This window comes from Sesamum indicum, linkage group LG8 (assembly GCF_000512975.1).
Source record: "Sesamum indicum cultivar Zhongzhi No. 13 linkage group LG8, S_indicum_v1.0, whole genome shotgun sequence".
In the NCBI taxonomy this organism is placed as follows: Eukaryota; Viridiplantae; Streptophyta; class Magnoliopsida; order Lamiales; family Pedaliaceae; genus Sesamum; species Sesamum indicum.
In genome coordinates, this window is record NC_026152.1 from 21,322,113 (window position 1) to 21,341,151 (window position 19,039).

At 35.8% G+C, this 19,039-nt stretch overlaps 3 protein-coding genes across 8 annotated transcripts in view; 1 reads left to right on the forward strand and 2 right to left on the reverse strand.

Annotated features, from left to right (window-relative positions):
• The window catches only part of LOC105169842 (mitochondrial import inner membrane translocase subunit TIM44-2), a 6,902-nt gene extending 1,332 nt beyond the window's left edge, over window positions 1-5,570 (reverse strand). Inside the window, exons 1-12 of one of the 4 annotated variants that reach the window (XM_011090383.2) lie at window positions 5,269-5,567; window positions 5,073-5,185; window positions 4,320-4,403; window positions 4,106-4,181; window positions 3,368-3,412; window positions 2,819-3,259; window positions 2,658-2,726; window positions 1,944-2,008; window positions 1,787-1,855; window positions 1,638-1,710; window positions 1,336-1,440; window positions 99-170 (exon numbers count right to left, since the gene is read on the reverse strand). In XM_011090383.2, coding sequence (XP_011088685.1) covers window positions 99-170; window positions 1,336-1,440; window positions 1,638-1,710; window positions 1,787-1,855; window positions 1,944-2,008; window positions 2,658-2,726; window positions 2,819-3,259; window positions 3,368-3,412; window positions 4,106-4,181; window positions 4,320-4,403; window positions 5,073-5,185; window positions 5,269-5,349 — 1,293 coding nt within the window. In that variant the 5' untranslated portion in view covers window positions 5,350-5,567. Of the gene's footprint in view, window positions 1-98; window positions 171-1,335; window positions 1,441-1,637; window positions 1,711-1,786; window positions 1,856-1,943; window positions 2,009-2,657; window positions 2,727-2,818; window positions 3,260-3,367; window positions 3,413-4,105; window positions 4,235-4,319; window positions 4,404-5,072; window positions 5,186-5,268 lie in introns of those variants that run through there. The other 3 variants (XM_020695994.1, XM_011090384.2, XM_011090385.2) reach the window with 3 other exon arrangements.
• Window positions 6,946-10,737, reverse strand: LOC105169844 (uncharacterized protein At1g04910). Its single transcript, XM_011090386.2, has 10 exons — window positions 10,385-10,737; window positions 10,238-10,288; window positions 9,981-10,071; window positions 9,685-9,761; window positions 9,380-9,468; window positions 9,120-9,294; window positions 8,692-8,879; window positions 8,413-8,515; window positions 7,971-8,302; window positions 6,946-7,863 (listed from the first exon to the last, which is right to left on the reverse strand). The coding sequence occupies exons 1-10, from the start codon at window positions 10,607-10,609 to the stop codon at window positions 7,407-7,409; spliced, it is 1,788 nt and encodes a 595-aa protein (XP_011088688.1). The 5' UTR covers window positions 10,610-10,737; the 3' UTR covers window positions 6,946-7,406.
• LOC105169845 (glycerol-3-phosphate acyltransferase 3-like) lies at window positions 14,574-19,011 on the forward strand. Of its 3 annotated transcripts, XM_011090388.2 has the most exons (13): window positions 14,575-14,833; window positions 14,959-15,016; window positions 15,473-15,591; window positions 15,985-16,084; window positions 16,494-16,589; window positions 16,685-16,781; window positions 17,061-17,148; window positions 17,231-17,327; window positions 17,616-17,701; window positions 18,054-18,173; window positions 18,279-18,377; window positions 18,729-18,784; window positions 18,874-19,011. In XM_011090388.2, exons 1-12 carry the CDS (start codon window positions 14,727-14,729, stop codon window positions 18,775-18,777), a joined length of 1,116 nt encoding a protein of 371 aa, XP_011088690.1. In that variant the 5' UTR covers window positions 14,575-14,726; the 3' UTR covers window positions 18,778-18,784; window positions 18,874-19,011. The 3 variants fall into 3 exon arrangements, with proteins under 3 accessions (XP_011088691.1, XP_011088690.1, XP_011088689.1); XM_011090387.2 differs by having other exon boundaries at window positions 18,729-19,011; XM_011090389.2 differs by lacking the exons at window positions 18,279-18,377; window positions 18,729-18,784; window positions 18,874-19,011 and having other exon boundaries at window positions 14,574-14,833; window positions 17,933-18,058.

Genomic DNA, 19,039 nt, shown 5'->3' on the forward strand with positions numbered 1-19,039 from the left:
GAGGAGACAAACACAAATCTCCCAAAATTTAACTAACATGATACATCAAGAGGGGTGCACAGTAATTTTTAAGGTATTAGCAGAAAATGCTTTCTTACTGCAATAATAATTATAGGAGTGTCTCCCATCATTTTGGTCTCTCGAACTTCAACTTCTGATATATGTAAAATCTGCATGCAGTGCATCAACCATTTTAGTGTAAGAATGTGAAATCAGAGATCATCCTATAAGTAGTACACCCAAATAGAGACCTAACTGTTGCTTCCAAATCACAAACTCTAATTTAGCATATCCTGTTTATTAGTCACGTAACTGAAAGAGAAACTTGTTGGATGGCAGGAATTAGTTTTGCAAGCAAACAAGCTTTCTTGGCAGCATGTATAGGTGGAAAGCAATCAGCGTCTTACCAGGGCATAACAAATCATGTGTTAGTTCACTTAAACTCTGCTAAGCTAAGTTCCTTAAAAAACAATATGACTTACACACAAACAGGTGTGTATGAGCTTCACTCTTGGTGTACCGGAAAACAACAACATTTCCATGTTATTAGCATGTTCCACCGTGCCACCATTTTAGCATCCACGTTGAACAAACTTCAATCTCAACACCACAAGGTCAACCATATCCAACTTCCACCTCTTACATCACTAACCACTTCAACCAGACTAAAAAACACACACACCCCAGCAAACCCCAACCAGTCTGACAAACACGCACCACTCACAACCCCCAGCAAAGTTAAGAAACCAAGCTTTGAGCATACACAGAACGATGACAAATTATTAAATGTTCCATAACAATTGATACTTCAAGCAATTTTTCCTCACGATAATCAACAACTAATGATATCATTTGGTGAATAAAGAACTGTAGACTTGGCGGTATAAGGTTTGTAAACATTAAGATAAATCAGCCTTTCCAACACTGAAGGGACGCAAGAAAAGATTCATAAAAATGAACACTATCTGTATCTTTTTGGCTTTCTTGATATAATACCAAGAGCTAATCCTTTTGCATAACAACATTACAGGTAGCTAAAAGGTTTCTAACCAATCCCTAGACACCAGTTCACCAACAGGACCAAGTTCCAGACATTGCACTTTCGATAATATCTAAAAAAAGAACAAGCCCCCAAAAGAGCATACCAGATGTACCACAAATATAAGGAAAGTGTGGAGACAAACCAAATCAACTTCATTAGAAAAATAATCTCCACATAGAGATTAGATTAGGAGAAAGCTATTGCTCCAACCACATTGGAAGGCAACAAAAAATGGGAGATGATTTCAATCTCTTGACAGAAAATGAGTGATAAATATGATTATTCATTCTAACCTTGTTATCGAAAAAGATGCCCTGGCTTTCAAAAGCCTTATGCTCTGCTTTACACCGCTCCATTACATGAGAGCTACAGTACTTTTTTAATACTTCAATATCCCCCTGAAGAAAGCATGAAAGAAAAAACGAATCGTGGTATAAAAGTATATAAGATAACATAATACTTTCTCAACACAAATCTAAATTTCTTTAAGGGGGGACCATCACAAGTAACTGAAATATACATGATATATCTAAACCATGGAATACCAAATTATGCATCAGTTCACCCATGTGGTCCACTGAAGGTGAAGACTTACTTTGAAATAAGCATTGAGAACCGGTTTAACCACTTCTTGAACCTCAGCCACAAATTCTGGTAAAGAGAAAGTCCTAATACAAGCCATACTTGACTTTTAGAGAAGAAAAGTTGCGTCCGAAAGATAAAATTGACAGCATGTAATCTTACGGATCTCTGCGCCGAATCTCTTTGAATGACATGGCAGCATCTGATTCTCCAAGAACAGTTTCACTGATACTGAAATGCAGCAAGTATAACTATAAGTTTTGTGATCTCCAGCCATCAATATTGGTATACAAACTAGGGAAGCAGGGTTAAAACATACTCCTGGATTTTGTGAACAACAGGATGATCACTAGTCTCCCATCTCTCCCGCATATCTTCAGCAATCTGCAAACAATGAGATTCTACCAATAACAATGTCTCTTATGCAATACTATAAACAACCATAGGAAAAAGACTGGTCATGATCATCCTTGAGCTACCTATCCTTCTGAAATGTATTGAAACAAAATGCACATAAGGCCCAACGAGAGAATGTTATAGAAGTATAACATGTGAATGAAGTACGAATATACAGCTCATGCTTTGCTCCAATTACTATCTAATATACTTGGGTATCTGAGCAATATAAGAAGAGTTGTGCAACTAGAGAGAAGGGAAACCAGAGAGCACAGCTATTTACAGTCTCTCCAAGTCCTAATAACCGAAACAATTAATAAGATGGCAGTTTAAATCAGCAAAAACATTCCACCAATAATGAGAACATACTAAATCTGAACCAGGGTGAACAACAAACAAGTGCATGCAGATATTCAAGTCAACTTGGCCCATACCATTCTCATTCTAGGTATTTGAAGATATAAAACTAACTGAAAGCTTGAGGCTTGTACATTATATTTTGAGCTTCCGCTCAGACAACTGAGTAACAGACCAATAAAACTCCCAACTTGAAGTGTGTTAGAAAAAAACACAGGTACACTTGCAAAAGAAACTGGAACAGAGAAAATAAAATATATTATTTCAAGTTGCAGAATACCTCCTGGCTCTTTCCAATCACAGGCTCACTAAACCCACTAACACGCTTGAATACAGGATGCCCTCGCATCTAAGACATGAAACCATAATATCAGCTTAAGATGGGGTAAGAAAGCCAGTTGAAAACCACAGTAGGTAAGAATGGAGCAAAGGAAAAATCACCTTATTCTTGAACGCCTCCCATTTCTTACTCCATGGAGACTGCTTTGAAGGTAACACAACAATATCAGTCCGGCTACTTCTTTCAGTATTTGGTGAGGTAGCAGCAGAAGAAGCATCATACTCAAGGTGCTTTCTCCTATTTGGATTCCCTTTCAATTCTTCCTTCACAATGTCAATACCCTTCTTCACCAAGTCAACTGGTTTTGCTTCTTTTAATTTGTGGAATGCTAATGAAACCTTTGGAGAGATGGAAGAAGCACCAAACTTGACCTTGCTGAACAATCTTTGGGCATTATCACTAGATTCAGATTGTTGCTGCCCCTGTTGCTTTTCTTCACCAGAAGCAGTCTTGCTTCCAGCTTTTCCATTTGTGCTGTGACTAGCTGAAGTTCCATTTTGTCCTGTTGGCTCTTGCTTTCCAACACCAAAACTCTCTTTGACCTGGATAAAAAATGTGAAGTGTTCATATCATGTTCTCTGTGACTGAAAATATGTTGCAGAAGATCAAAATTTATGAATCATTTATATCCTGGAAAAAAGTTCACAAACCTCTTCTTTAGCAGCAGAAATCTTTTCTTCCACATCAGCATAAACCTCCAAGAACAGAAAAGAAGAGAAGTGTTATCATCATTTAAAACTCATTTAAAACATCCAAATAAGATATGCAACATTCATCTTTCTCATGCAATCAGTCAGCTCATCAGCTTACATGCAAAACATTGATTCTGCCAGACTGCCACTAGGCTCCCATCACAAAAGTAGTATTCAATCATTCATATAACAAGCTTGTCTTAATAACATTGCAATACACATTTTATATCCAGGAACATTAATTCCAAGCCATTAAGTACAGATGAATTCAGGTATACACCATTACACAAATTTACAGTTGGTCCCCAAAGCTTTTGAAAGAAGACAATTGACAAAAGAATTTACTAGCTTGTAATGCATCCACTTCCATGGAAGCACAAGCAGACACCAACAATCACAGGCGTGCACACATTTTTTTTTTTTTTGAGGGGTGGGGGGTGTTTGGGGGTTAAGAACCATAAGCATTAAATTGTCGGAAACTAAATTTTCCCTATTTGCCTCCTACCTATAGCTGTTCGGTATGAAAAGAAGTAATGAGATCTCCATAATGTGGCAAATAATGTGCAAATTAAAAACAAAACTCTGCAGACATTAGCTCATGCAAGTAGGAAGACTATACCAAGAATGATAAAAAAAAAAAAAAAGATGCTCAGGTTTTCAGTGCTTCTCTTTCAGCACCCAGAGGAGTATTCATACCTTTTTGGCCTTTGCTTCAGCCTCCGTCCAGACACCATCTACATGCTTGTAGAGCTGCTCGGTAGTCTGCTTCGTTCTGCATTTCGCCATTTCACGATCTCAGAGCTCCCAATGGAAGTGTCTGCCAGCCTTGACATACAACAGTATGTCTCAGCCTCTATATAGTTAGAATGAAAGATTGACAACCAAGAATGTTAATATGTATCAACACTACCTAACTTTCAGATCCTCTTTCACCCCTTTCAATCCTTCAGCTTTCTCTTTAATTTCCTTAATGGATTGTTGAAAATCCTGATTCCTACAATGAATCAGGATATTATCTTAAGTTTCCAGAAAAAGATAGAAGGCACGACAAAGTGTTGAAAACACAGCAAAATTATCAATGGAAAGCTTTATGACAGGGGAACTCAAGACAGTGAATAGAAACAACTTTAAGATGAAATAACATGAGACATGTTTCAAAGTCCCAGCTATGATACCCAACTTAAATTTTGCCCAGACAAGCATTAGTTCTAAGAACATACAATCTCTCCCCTCATAGAGGAACCTTTACTTATCATGCTAATTCAATAGCAGGGATTTAGTCCAGGTTCAGGTCCCGGAAAAAGCTTCAACATAATTAACCACGAGAGTCATCACAAGAAGAAAATGGGGGGAAATGTAAACTACGAGACCACAACAAATATAATTCCACACTATCACAACATTAGACAACAACCCGCCGCCCAACAAATGAGAAAGAAAAAGGAGAAACCATGACCTATCTTACAACTCAAGAATAATAGAAATGGGCGTCGTATGCATTTGGGAGGAAAACGTCAAAATAAGTGCCACACATAAAATCATCATGGGGACTGGCGAGTTAAGCAAAGGACAGGTGACATGGGCAATTGCTTGGAAACCAAATTCGGAGTATTAATTAAGAAATAAAACAAAAGGCCCAAGTCTTGAAGGGACGCAAGATTACCTTTCAACCTCCCCCTTAATCTTCTTGGAGAACTCATTAAGCACACCGAACTCGCGTCTAAACGAATATCCATTTGGAGGCACCGCCGGTAGCCTCGTACGTCTACTCGAAACCTACACAGCAATCATCAACACGAGAAAAGTTAACCGTGAAAGAGAAAGGAAAGCGACACAAATACAAACAAACATACACACACCTGTTGAGACATTAATAATTGATGACGAAAAAGAAGATGTTTGGACAGGAAAAGATCTCTGGCGAGTTTTCTGCTGGCCATGAGAACCCACAAAAGCTATATATTTTGATTTTGATATATGGGGGAAAGGAATGAAGAATATGAAGGGCTTTAGGGTTTTACAGAGTTTGGGATGTTGCAACTTACAGAGAAGGCCAAATGGAAAAAAGGAGACTTTTTCTTGCCCTAAGGATAACTGTTAACTTTTTATTTATTAGGGTCTGTTTTGGGTCGACGGATGGATTTTTCCAGTGCACCGCCAGCGCCAGCGGTTGGGAGCGTCCGCCTCATTGGCAACTAATTAATCTATTAACTTATAATCGAGTAATAAATATTTGGAATAATTAAATATTTCTTCCTTAAAATTTAATATAATTATACTAGACCCCTCATAATTTAAAAAATTACATCAAATACCTATAAAATTTACTTCCATCTAACAAATAAATTCATCCATCAATCAAAATTTATCAAATTTGTTGATATTAACAAATTGGATAAGAAATTATAGGGATAATTACACAAACCTCAGAACACTCCCCTCCCCTGAGGTTTGTGTAATTACACATAGACTCTCTATGGTTTGAGAAATTACATCTAGCACCCTATAGTTTGCTTCCTCTTACCAAATAAGTCATTCATTTAGTCAAAATTCACTGAATTTATTAATATTACAAAAAATAAAAAAAAAATCTATATTTATTCTCAATTAACTTATTACTGACTTAATGCAGGTTAAATAAATCTTTTTATGATCAAAATACCTTCATTCGTCTTCACGCATTAATAGATGTAAGAAGGTATATCTTCACTAGTATAAGGATAGTTTAGTTTGAAAAAAATAGTTTGAGCTACAATAAAAATTGTAATAAGTAAATTGCGAATAAATATCAATTTTTATTCAAAATTTTTATTAATGTCAATAAATTTAGTGAATTTGACTAATTGAATGACTTATTTATTGGAGGAAAGCAAACCTCAAGAGTGCTAGATGTAATTGTCCAAACTAAAGGGGTTACGTGTAATTACACCAAACCTCAGGGGAGGAAAATGTAATTATCCCAAAATTATATATCATTCCGATTAACTTATTACTAATTTATTACAGATCATATAGATCTTTTTATAATCAAATTACACTCATAAGTTTTTTATAATCAAATTACACTCATACGTTTTCACATATTAATGCACGTAAGAAGTTATATCTTTACCGTTATAAGGATAGTTTAATCGAAAAAAATTATTTGACCTGCAATAAGTCAGTAGATGATAAATTTTTCATTAATTTTTTTTTATTAATGTCAACAAATTTAGTAATTTTTTGCTAACGGAAGACCTATTGGCTAGACATAAGCAAAACTTAGGAGTACAAAAAAATAATTTTCCAAATTACAGGGATTTACGTATAATTACACCAATATTCGGACAAATGGAATGTAACTATCCCTAAATATTTTGTTAACTACATTAATCAAAAGTGAATTTGATTAGAAACAATTATGTATGTACTATTTTTTCATTTTCTCATATACGGTTTAAAAGTGATAAAAATGCTTACATCAACTGATACACACAGTTTGTTGCATTTTTGTTGTTTTAGGCTGCATTAATAGATCAACAGAGAACCCAAAAACGAAAAAATTCAAGTCAGGAAATATTCTAATAAATCAAGAACTGAAAATTGTCATCTACAAACACTTGGTTGAGTGTAGATGACATTATTGCCTTCAAATTTAAGGCAAAGGGTTGTAAGAGAAATTATTCTCTTAATAATTTACAAAGAATTATCCATGCAGCTTATCACACATTGCCTCAGAAATTACTGCATCTTGAATGACAAAATCGAAGAATCAACTCTTAGCTGGTAAAGCCCATATCTACAAGATCTTCCCCTGGTTTACTCATATGACTCCACGCATTGAAGCAGCGCATCAGTAGATGCATGCTTTTTTTGTTTTTTTTTTTTCTGAGTTGGAATAAGAAGATCAAAATTTTGTTGAGGACTGGGTTAGGTTGAGCAGACCGTAGCACCAAATATCAGTGTGTCCTTCTATCTAATCGGATATAGTACTTTCTTCAAGTATTTATCCTTCTATCTAATCAGAAACAATCTCTTCTAGTTCTGGTTGATCAGGTTTTAACACAGAACCCGAATCTTTTCTGTTGGCCGACACTCTCTCTGGAATTCCATTGTCATATTCTGGATATTCTGCTTCTGACAGATCTAACTCATCTTCTGAGTATCCGTCATCATTTCCTTCGCCGCTATATTCTTCAGTGCCTTGATCTGGGTCGTTTTTGCTATCGACCGCGCCTTCAGAATTTCGATCTCTGGTAGCCATTGATTCTGAAGTTTCACATATGCAAGGCAATGGGTGTTCATGGAACCCACCCTTCCCTGGCTTTACCTCATTCGGCTCTCCCATGAAACCTATTTGGACAGTTCGCACTTGTGAAGCAAATGCTTCCCATGTCATGTTATCTCGTTCAAGGAACAAACGGTACAGCTTTTTAGAATTTGGCCTGATTGTTGGTTTGTGACCAAAGTATCTCCTGCAATAAATACAATCTTATTTAGCAGTCAAGATAAAGATTATTTCAGTACGTGGCATGGAGCGTTCCTTAACACATAGGTCATTCTAACTTCAAATCTAGAATACCTTTTTCCAGCTAGTATTTTTGCCATGTTCCCGTTGTTATTGGTGACAAAAACATCACTTTCATCGCAAACAATGAAGTCCAGGGCAGCCATGCGAGAGGAATAGGATGAGAATTCTGCTAGCTCTTCCTTGCTGGCAATAGTCTCTTTAGTGTGGAAGTTTGGGAAAAGAGCTTTCAGATGCGCCAGTGTTTCTTCGCCTCCATATACTTCACCGGATGCTACATATATATGCACGTCATTCCCAAAACCCAATGCTCTCAACATCAGGCCGACTTCCTCAGGACTCAGTGGGCATTTTCCACGCCTTCGTTCCTTTTCAGGATTTTTTGTCTGCAAAACATGCCGATTCAGCGATATATCAGTTGGACTTTCATTTAACCTCAGTAACCGTATGTATCACTACTGGAGAAAAACTTCACGGCATAGGAGGCTGGACTCACATGTAAAGTTTTCCACCGCTTTCGTATCGCACCTAGTTCTTTCTTTTCTTTCTCTCCACCACCATAATAGCATCCAGAGAATGCTAGCATGTCAGGTTCAAATCTGTCGAGTTTAAAAAACTAAATGTCAGCAAGAATACTGTCTATATATAACGTCAGTGATTGGGTATCACGAGAAGAGCTCCCTGAATTTCCAAAGAAGCTTTTAGAGTGATCAATGATGCAAATAACTAAGAATCTGAGAAGTTAGTCAAGATTTATGATAGTCTCAGTACCTACCTTAAGTGCAAGGCAATATAATGCTTGCTTTTCATTCTCATCCTTTCAACTAATTTCCTACCCATTTGAAGAATAGGATCGGCAAATGTTAGCGCATGGTAGTTAACTCTACATCTCAGTTTCTGCAAGTCCAGTTCAAGCCGGTTTGACAACCTGTAATCGAACTTGGTAAGCTGAACAGCCTGTACCTGAGGACAGCCAATATTGCAGTTTCAGTATTTATAAGTGTCCCGTTGAGTTATTGAAAATCTTCAGTTTATAAGCAGAATTAGTCATGAAGGAGGTGCTACTGATTGTATTTCAAATGGCAACAACCAGCACAGAAGAAGCACGTTCTCCTTGAAGATCTAGATTTATCCAGCATGAGGGTTCCAGTAACCAGTAGAAAGAATCAGAATGGCATCAATCTTTGGCAGGGAAATACTCACGCGCTTTTTCGCATAGATGGGCAGGATGCGAGTCTCGTAGCATTTTTCATTGCATTTCCTTGGAGCTCTTGTAGTTGAGACTTTGCCTGCCTTTTGGGGAAGCTCTTTAATGATTTTCACATCTTTCGACAAGTACGTGATAAACCAATCAATGTCGAAGATCTCAGAGAAGTTGCTGCAGAACCATTATGGAGGCTCTGGATTAGGAATATACATGATTTTAGGAATCAATCATGTCAATTGTATTATAAGGAACAAACCTGGAATCCTTCCAGAAAGATTTTTGGTCCAGCTTAGGCACGACAAGGGTAGCATTCAAGATGTAGGCGGCAACAACAGCATCTACTATCTGTGACATATGAGCTAGTACATTATATGTCCACCCACAATCAAACTCCCCAAAAATGTCAATATCATTAAATGTGGCCTAATCTGACATCAAGACTCCTGATTTTATGCTAGAAAGCATTGCGTTAGAGAACCTCGACGGTCTCTTTATTTGTTGAATCAAGAAAGACAAGTCGAATTACTTCACTGCGTGATTTACATGGTAACAGACACTTACCCCTGTTCTTTGCTGATTTAAGCCTCCGCTAGTTGCAATGATTAAGTACCTATTTGGTACCGTATGCATCTCCGCGGCTGCAATGCAATATGGCATTCAGAACACGAGAAATGATCAGAACTTATATCAAACAACAATTATCACCAATTGAAACCAGAAAATTTGATTTTTCTTGGAAGCAATCCTAAAAGAACAGAAATTGATGTAAAACCATATATAAAACTTTTTTCTGAGATGCAATTAGTTTAGATTGATTGTGTGTGTTCTGATACGATGGACAAGGAATGGGAGAGTACCTAAAAAGTAATGGCTGGCATTACTGCATCCATAATAGAAATTGGAGAGATTTGAAGTCCACAGGTCCCGCCCCAAGCTTCCTCCCTTCATCTACGTACAGGTAGAGCACAGGTTAATCAATAAACAAAATTAGTTACTCGTCAAGACAAAATAAATAAGAAATCACACGGATTAGATATATACATATATATATATATGTGTGTGTGTGTGTGTGCGTGTGCGAAACTGATTGTATTCATCAGAAATCGTGACTCACCGTAACGCGAGACACATTTTCTTTCTCGACATTCATGTGAACCTTTACTCCCTTGTTAAGATGAGAAAAAAGAAGAATTCAGATAAGATGGAGATGGCGGAGAAAAAAACAAAAATAAAAACAAGTGGTATTTGAATCAAAACATACAGATGTGTTGAGAGTGAGGTGGTAATGGCGAGGGGTTGTGGTGGTGGGAGGTGAGAGAAACAAAAGAACAGCAAGAAGGAAGAGTAAACAGCCGGAGAGAGCGGAGAGGAAGGGGAGAAGGTGATGGAGGCGGCGACGGCGTTGGTGGTGGCGGAAGAGAAGACCCTGTAAAATCTGTAATCCGATAAATTCATCCCTGTACTTTTTCTTCTTCATCGTGCTCATGCTCTATCGATGAAGAGATGAGAGAGAAGAGGAGATTCTTAGGGGAGAGAACTAAGGAGATGAAGATGGCCGGCCTGATATGAAAATGTCCACCATTCTCATCTCTTTCTCTCTCTCTCTCTCTATCGCGCGCGCCATATATATATATATATATGTGTGTGTGTGTGTGTGTGTGTTGTGCGTCTAACAACCCAACACAACAACTTCAAAACATGGAGGAGTTTCTGTTGTACTAAATGCTCGTTAACGGCAACGAGAATAATGTATGTTTTTCTTATTACATTTTCTCTTTTTCCCACATTTACCCATATCTTTTATTTTGTTGCGTTTTGGCCCCACATAATGCGTTTAATCGGCAAGAAAGGCCCCAGCACAGTTGCTCCCTGTCCTTTGGGTTTGGATGAAATCGCGTGAAAATCTTTCTCCAAAATCTATTATGTAATGCCGCAATATTACAATGTGAGCTTTCATTTTTGAGGGATTATTTTTATTTTAGTTACCGTAATATATATTTTATTTTTTATTTTTTGAGTTGATCGATTCTAAAAATAGTAATATCGTAAAATTAGCTTAGAAAGTTACCATTTTTACTTGACTTTTTCTAGCCGTTATAATTTTATTTCAAGTGTTGAAGCCTACTACAAAATAGAATTTCACAACATAAATCATCTCCTAATTCACTAGGATAATTTAGTATAAAAATAATCGTAAAATAAAGAGCGAATCTTGAGGTCCTAAAAGCAGATAATTTTTGTTTCCGGTCAAAATGGAGCTAGTTCTGGTGTGCTATCATATGATAATTGTTAAAAATTAATTACAAATTACAATTGATTATTAAAAATTAATATAATAATTGTTGATAGATAGAATTAATTAGTATTTGTAACACGAGTAATTGCAACATCCGACCCTACAATAACATGAATAGAGAAAAATAGATTTGAAAAGTTGTTTTATTTAATTTTGGGGTCAAATGCAAACACCGCAACACATGAGATTGTTTGTATTTTTGGGTCCCAATTATTATTGATAAATCAGCTCCTAATGTTTGTAATTTTTGCAAATTATAATTTTGAGGTCAAATTAATTAATGCAGATTAGCATCTTCATATTGTATTGTTGTTTTTAAATGAATGTGAATAGTATAAATTTATTGTTTAAAAAATTGGTGCTAGATGCTTGCAGTTCAAAGGCGCAAAGCCTAGATTAATTTTGGTTTAAAAATTATTAAAAATCAAACTGTGAATAGGGGGTTGGTGGGGGGTGTTTTTCCCTCTACACTGAGTAACTGACTGCTGTTGTTCTGCTCTCCCACACTCTCATGCTATATATTCAAATCAAACATCTACTTATATATTATTAATAGATAAGTGAACCGTTGGAGGAAGTCAGTATTTTGAATGATGAATATTTGGAATCCATGAGGCTTAACATTTAATTCTTGCATCACCAACAAATTTTAATGTTTCTCTCCTTTCTCTATGTATGTATACAATATTCTTTTGTTAATGCATCGAAAAACGCCACCATCTCATCAATGCCCAAATATTACTACAATCACCCTTATTTTATAAGCAAAATGCACAACAATCTATAGCCATAGCCTCCGCTCCAACTTCAATTTGATGCTTGTTTACTGAAGCATCATCACTTTTGAGGAAACGAATTTAAACCCCACTTATGTGTGAATGGCTATTTTACTGTATAATAGGTATTATCTTTTTACTATAATAATATGTATTATTTAGATGTAATTTATTTGATATGTTGATCAGAATTGTTATAGTTGTTTTTATTAAATATAAAATTCATTTAATAATATTTCATCCAATTTTTTCTAAAATAAAGTCTCAATCAATTGCGGACTGGGTCGTGTTTATCTATCCAATTCCAAATCCCACAGAAAGTTGAAATTCATCATTAGCATGCCCTCATGCTAAAATATTGTTTGGGAGGGCTGAGATAACAAGTGGTCTGCCCTCTGACTTTGCCAACTTCATATCACATTCATTCTTTTATTATTATAATTAATATATCAAAAACAATACTTACCTCAACTGCATATCTATACTTTAGTATTAAGGAATATGAGCCTTTTGATATCTCACTTATATATTTTTACATCTGCTATTTTATTTATCATGTAATTACCAATTCTCTCTCCAAACATCTTCATATTCTCATCACTTTTCTTTTTTCTATCTATTTTAAATAAAATATCTAATTTACTTTGCACACGCATTTGGGTGTGTCTTTGACATGTGTTGTGAATGGTTGAGGAGATTGTGGGCCGAAATGAAGCCCTGAAAATATCAGAGTGAGGAGAGAAGAGGGAAACCCAATGCCAACTCCGCCCAAGACCAACATATGTCTTTTGACAAAAAAGAATAGACCACTAGTAGTAGTAGCAGCAGACATTACTGCTACAGAATAATTATACTTTTTTTTTTTTTTTTAAATTTAATGTAATTATACGTAAATTTTTTATGAATTGAGAAATTACATATAATATTTCTAAAACTTGCTTTTGATTAACGGATAAACTCATTTGTTATGACCAAATTATCGAATTTGCTAATATTAACAAAAATATTTATATTTATCCCGATTGAGTTATTATTGACAGGTCAAATAAATTTTTTTATGACCAAATTACCCTCATACATCTTCACGCATTAATGCGTGTGAAGAGGTATATCTTCAACGTTATAAGGGTAGTTTAGTCCGGAAAAAAAAATTAGTTGACCTACAATAAATCTGTTTTAAGTCAATCCAGGATTTTTATTCTTTTTTTTTTTTTTTTGTTAATGTCAACAAATTCATTATTTTGACTAACGGCGGGACTTATTTGTTAGACGAAAGCAAACTTTAAATATGCTAAATATAATTTTTCAAATCACAAGGGATCTATGTGTAATTACATTAAATTTCAGAAAATGGGAATATAGTTATCACTTACTACTAGTGACTGGAATAGATGAGAGTTGAGTCATATGCCAAGTGGCAACAAGGTTTGATTGCGTCCTCTCCTATCACTTTTTTCTTCAATTCGAACTTCAATCTGGATATTTATAGTTTTGGTCATCATATATTGCAACTAATTCATTTTCAATCCCTAAACATATTAATGTTCTACTTAATCTTTTAATTTCTAAAATATTAACAATTTCGGTCCTTAGGCCTAATGAATGACCATTTTGTCATTTCAAAATAAGCATGTAGTCCAACTATCTTTTTCCTATATTTATGATCAGACTTAACATACTTTCGAAAATAAAATCAAGCCTCAATAAATTCATACATTTTTTTGACCGTCTTGTTCCAGGGTATTTCAAGTTCTCGATATTCTCAGTAGTGTGGTTGGAGAGAGTCTATAAAATTGAAAACTTGGTATACTCCGAGAACAAGGAGGTCAAATAAAGGTATCACTAGAAGAATTATAACATTTAAATACGGTTAATGTTTTGGTTAATAACAAATAGTTGTAGCAAATAGTTATTGACTACGATCATGCAACTGTTGTTGACAGTAGTTTTTCCGAAGGTGGCTAAAACTCATAACAAATGTTTTGATAATGACTCTTAGTAGTGACAAATAATTTTTTCATAGTGGAAAAGCTAGTTTTTTGCATCAATTTTATTACCATAGTTAATAATAGTCATTTACCATAATTTTAGCCAAGGCCATTAATATTGTAGTCAATAGTAATTTTTTCCTCTAGTATATGTATTTATGGATGCTTAATTTTATTTTCGAAAGCATGTTGATTCTAATCATGAGTATAATAAAAGAATAGTTGGACTATATGCTTTATTTGAAATGGTAAAATAGTCATTAATTATGTTTAATGACCGAAACTGTTAATATTTTAAAGGTAAAAGACTAAAATAAAATTTTATTATATTTAGGGACTAAAAACGAATTAATGACAAAGCAATACCACAAAAAATGTAATTATCCCAGTTCAATCTCTCTCTCTCTCTCTCTCTAGTTTTGTGTGTGAAAATTGAAAACTGAAACCTGAAAACGAGAAGAAAGCAAAGATAGAGGGAGGGAGGGGGGTGCACACACACACACACACACACATACACACAGGCATTTATAAGGTTCAAGGAAGATGAGCAAGCTTAACAAATCGAGCTCCGAATTGGATTTAGATCGCCCCAATATCGAAGACTACCTCCCCTCTGGATCCCTTCAGGATTCCCACCCCAAACTCCGCCTGTCATTAATCAACTCTCTCTCTATTTGTGCATCCACTTTTATCTATAATAATCTGATACACTCTCTCTCTATTCCTATAGCTTTTCTCATTTTCCCCTATTATTATTGTGTTTGGAATCCTTTAGGCGTGATTTGCTGGATATCTCCCCAACTTTAACTGAGGCTGCTGGTGCCATTGTGGATGTATGCTTCCTTTTTTCTTTTATTTTCCTTGTAATTTTTTTGTATCTTTCTTGTTCAAAGGTAATTTCTGGATGTCCTGTTAGAGGATTTGCCGAACTGCCTTGCTGTCTGTTGAATTGGAGCTGACATACTATTTTTATCGGGTTCCCCTCTACGTTTTGGATAATAACAATAATCATTTATTTGTTTATCAATCAGTTGCATGGTTAGACAATCTCATGCCAGAGCTCCATGGATTTTTATCGCTGGCGGTGTTTTGACTTGTTTTCTTTTATATAATTGGAAACCTAACTTCTTTAACCTCATCTGTGTTGATAATCTGGCAAGACGTATAGCACTCCTTTTTCTTTCTAATATTCTCTATATTTCATACCCATCTACTTTAATGGCCTCCGTCAGTGTTTGAGGAAATATGGCCAGACCTTTCTTCCATTTCTGAGTCTTGCTCAATTACAGGATTCTTTCACGAGATGCTTCAAGTCTAATCCTCCAGAACCCTGGAACTGGAATGTGTATTTATTTCCTTTGTGGTGTTTGGGAGTTGTAGTCAGATATGGGGTTCTTTTCCCATTGAGGTGAGTTTCTGTGTGATCCAAACTTTACCCTTTTAATTGTAAACATGATATTTTATCTTTTGCTTCATTCAACGAAACGAATGAAACAAAACAAATACTCTTTAGAAATCTAGGATTGGAGGTCTCTTGTCTGATTGTGCGGAATTATATCTCTGGCCTGAAATCTATACGTTGTTCCCAGAATAGATTTTTCCATGGAGTATATGATGTGGCCATAACATTCTTGGTTGCAAAACTTGAACCTAAAGCTGAGGACTTATGCTACATGCCGACCTTTTGTAATCTCGCATAAATTAAGAGATGTTGTATTTAGCGTATGCTCTACTAGTTGAAGTAATTTTAATCCAGTGTTGCATGCCCTGCAAATCTTGATGCATTTCAATTCAAATGCAGGGCAATAGTGTTAACAACAGGATGGATTATATTTCTCTCATGCTATTTTCCTGTGCATTTCCTGCTAAAAGGACATGATAAATTGAGAAAAAGGTTAGAGGTACGACTCTGTAATTTGTATTTTCGCTAGCTTTTCTTTAGTTATAATTGTCGATAAAATCAAGATATATTGTACTTCTCTGCGTCCAAGCCTTAGACTGTGATCTCTGATTTTCTCTGTCACTTGTAACTTGTTTACATATGATTCAGAGATCGGAGTCCATCTTCCAATCTGAATTTAGTCAAATCATTGTGTCCTGAAAGTCGTAATACTAGGTAGCAAGGTTACAACTTCAGATTTCAGGATAAATAGAGGATTGCAATCTTTATAATAGAGAAGCTTCTATGAGGAACATAACATTGTTAATTGTGAGTCAAAAGATATTTGAGTTGCTATTTTGTAGAAGAGAAGTCAAATCTGCGGTAGACTGGCCTTCTGCCACTGTCTCATGTTGCTTATTCTCTTTCAGAGAAGTCTAGTGGAGCTGATTTGCAGCTTCTTTGTTGCATCTTGGACTGGGGTCGTCAGGTACCATGGTCCACGACCCAGCATGAGGCCTAAGCAGGTTGGAATGTGTGTATTGGTTGAGATCATCTAATGTTTTGTATGGTCACCAAATTTAGCTCATGGCTAATGTTACCTGGACTTTCTGTTGTGCAGGTTTTTGTGGCAAATCACACTTCCATGATTGATTTCATTATTTTGGAACAAATGACTGCATTTGCAGTAATTATGCAGAAGCATCCTGGGTGGGTTGGTAAGTTTCTTTTTAGTCACATATGATGAACGTAGTAGCTCTTGAAGCATTCATTAAATGAATTTTATTATCATGTATGAACGAGTTTAGATATTTATTATTGTGCGGTTATCTTATTTTCCATTCTCATACAAACTGATCAGTTAATGGTCTTTTTGAAGCATGTGACCTTAACCTATTGAACTAGAGAACAACTGTTCTTGGATAAGTAAATGATCATTTCTAGGACTTCTTTCTCTTGTGTTTTACTTTACTGATATAATTTTTCTTCCTGTACAGGATTATTGCAGAGCACTATTTTGGAAAGCCTAGGATGTATCTGGTTCAACCGCTCAGAATCCAAGGATCGTGAAATTGTTGCAAGAAAGTATGTCTTATTAGTTATTATAAAGGGCTTACACTTTTATATTAAATCATTGTCCTCATACTTGATTCTAATTATTTTTCAGGCTGCGTGAACATGTAAATGGGGCTGATAATAATCCTCTTCTTATATTCCCTGAAGGAACTTGTGTGAACAACCACTATACTGTGATGTTCAAGAAGGTGACTCATTTAAGTCAGTATGGGACTGCGGATGTATTTTGTTTTCTGACAGAAAATAAATTTCTGTATCCTCTTCCTTTCCTATATTGGCACCCCCTTGTAGAAAATGTATATGCTAATTGTTCACTGTGACATCCCTGTCCTCTTAAACTTTTATACGATTTCTTCTTCTTTTTCTCCTTTTGCTGCAATATTTGGTGACTAAATAGTTATCTTTTTTCATGTAAAAATTTTCATCATTATGCCTACACTTTTGTTTTCATTTATATCGTTTTCCTTTGATGTTAGGGTGCATTTGAACTTGGCTGCACTGTCTGTCCAATAGCAATCAAGTATAACAAGATATTTGTCGATGCCTTCTGGAACAGCCGAAAGTAAGTTTTCTACGGTGATATTTGTCATGCCACTAACATTTATTTAACTGTTGCTATTAATATTTTTGGTTACTCCGTGCTGCTTCTGAAGTGCTTTTTGTATGGTGGAAAATCGGTTGGTTGTATGGTGTTACTGTTGGAGGATTAGACTCTTACCAAACTAGTACCAGGAAACTATATGTCATAAGTTAAACAACCTCCAAAAGACTTTTCTTTCATTCTCGATTGCAGGCAATCCTTCAGAACACACGTGTTGCAGCTTATGACATCATTGGCTGTTGTTTGTGATGTTTAACTATATGTCATAAGTTAAACAACCTCCAAAAGACTTTTCTTTCATTCTCGTTTGCAGGCAATCCTTCACAACACACTTGTTGCAGCTTATGACATCATGGGCTGTTGTTTGTGATGTGTGGTACCTGGAACCTCAAAATCTGAAACCTGGAGAAACGCCTATTGAGTTTGCTGAGAGGTAATATCACTTTGTCAGTTTTTCAATTGATCCTAAGGTGCGTGTTTTAATTCCTGACAGAAGGTAACAAACATTACTTATTCTAAATGTGATATTTTCTTTCAGGGTGAGGAACATTATTTCTGTCAGAGCAGGTCTAAAAAAGGTGCCATGGGATGGATATCTGAAATACTCTCGCCCCAGCCCAAAGCTTCGTGAACTCAAGTAAGTTTTACTGTAATTCAACTTATAAATAAGCTGCATCGGATTTTTCTGCTTCCCAAGTTTCTGTGCTGTTGAGAAGGTGCTGGTGGTTTAAAAACCCAGAAAAGCAAAAAAAAAAGATAAAATTTCTGTGGCTTTAGAATTGCCGACTTGTGCAATATTTTGATCCATTGCACCATGATCAGCAGTGATTTCAAGATACTTGCTTTGTTCTATTGAACAAATGTAGCAAACTTACCAATCATGACCTATGTCTAGAGCTATTATTATACATTTGACTGGTGGACTTTGATGGCAGAGAAAGCTAAAACAGACAGTATTTCTAATCTGTGTTTATCATTACATGTGCAGGCAACAGAGCTTTGCCGAGTCTGTGCTCCGTCACCTGGAACAGAAATAAATTTGTGGTGTGCCCCTAGTTTGGGTGTTTGTTGTCTTTAGTTTGTTAGGGTAGGCCTGCAGCTGATTGCTATAAACATTTCCTCATTTTTTACAGTGGAGGTTCCTTCCTATACTTCCAGGATGGTAGACAGAAGTTACTGCATGAGGTGTGAGCCTTTTGTGAAGGGCCCAACTGTACTTGCTATATCTTGTATTTAATGCTTTTACATAATTTAGTTCCACTAACAACTTCGATAGTGAGAGCCACGCCCCACCACCAC

Bases quoted from the DNA above. Each gene is read 5' to 3' on its own strand.
- LOC105169844 (XM_011090386.2), bottom strand. From the start codon at position 10,609: ATGAGCACGATGAAGAAGAAAAAGTACAGGGATGAATTTATCGGATTA. The intron at 9,762-9,980 runs GTACTCTCCCAT...ATTGCATTGCAG, and splicing joins TGCCAGCCATTACTTTTTAG to CCGCGGAGATGCATACGGTA. The intron at 8,880-9,119 runs GTGAGTATTTCC...GGCTGTCCTCAG, and splicing joins CCATCTATGCGAAAAAGCGC to GTACAGGCTGTTCAGCTTAC.
- LOC105169845 (XM_011090387.2), top strand. From the start codon at position 14,727: ATGAGCAAGCTTAACAAATCGAGCTCCGAATTGGATTTAGATCGCCCC. The intron at 14,834-14,958 runs GTCATTAATCAA...GGAATCCTTTAG, and splicing joins TCCCACCCCAAACTCCGCCT to GCGTGATTTGCTGGATATCT. The intron at 16,085-16,493 runs GTACGACTCTGT...ATTCTCTTTCAG, and splicing joins AATTGAGAAAAAGGTTAGAG to AGAAGTCTAGTGGAGCTGAT.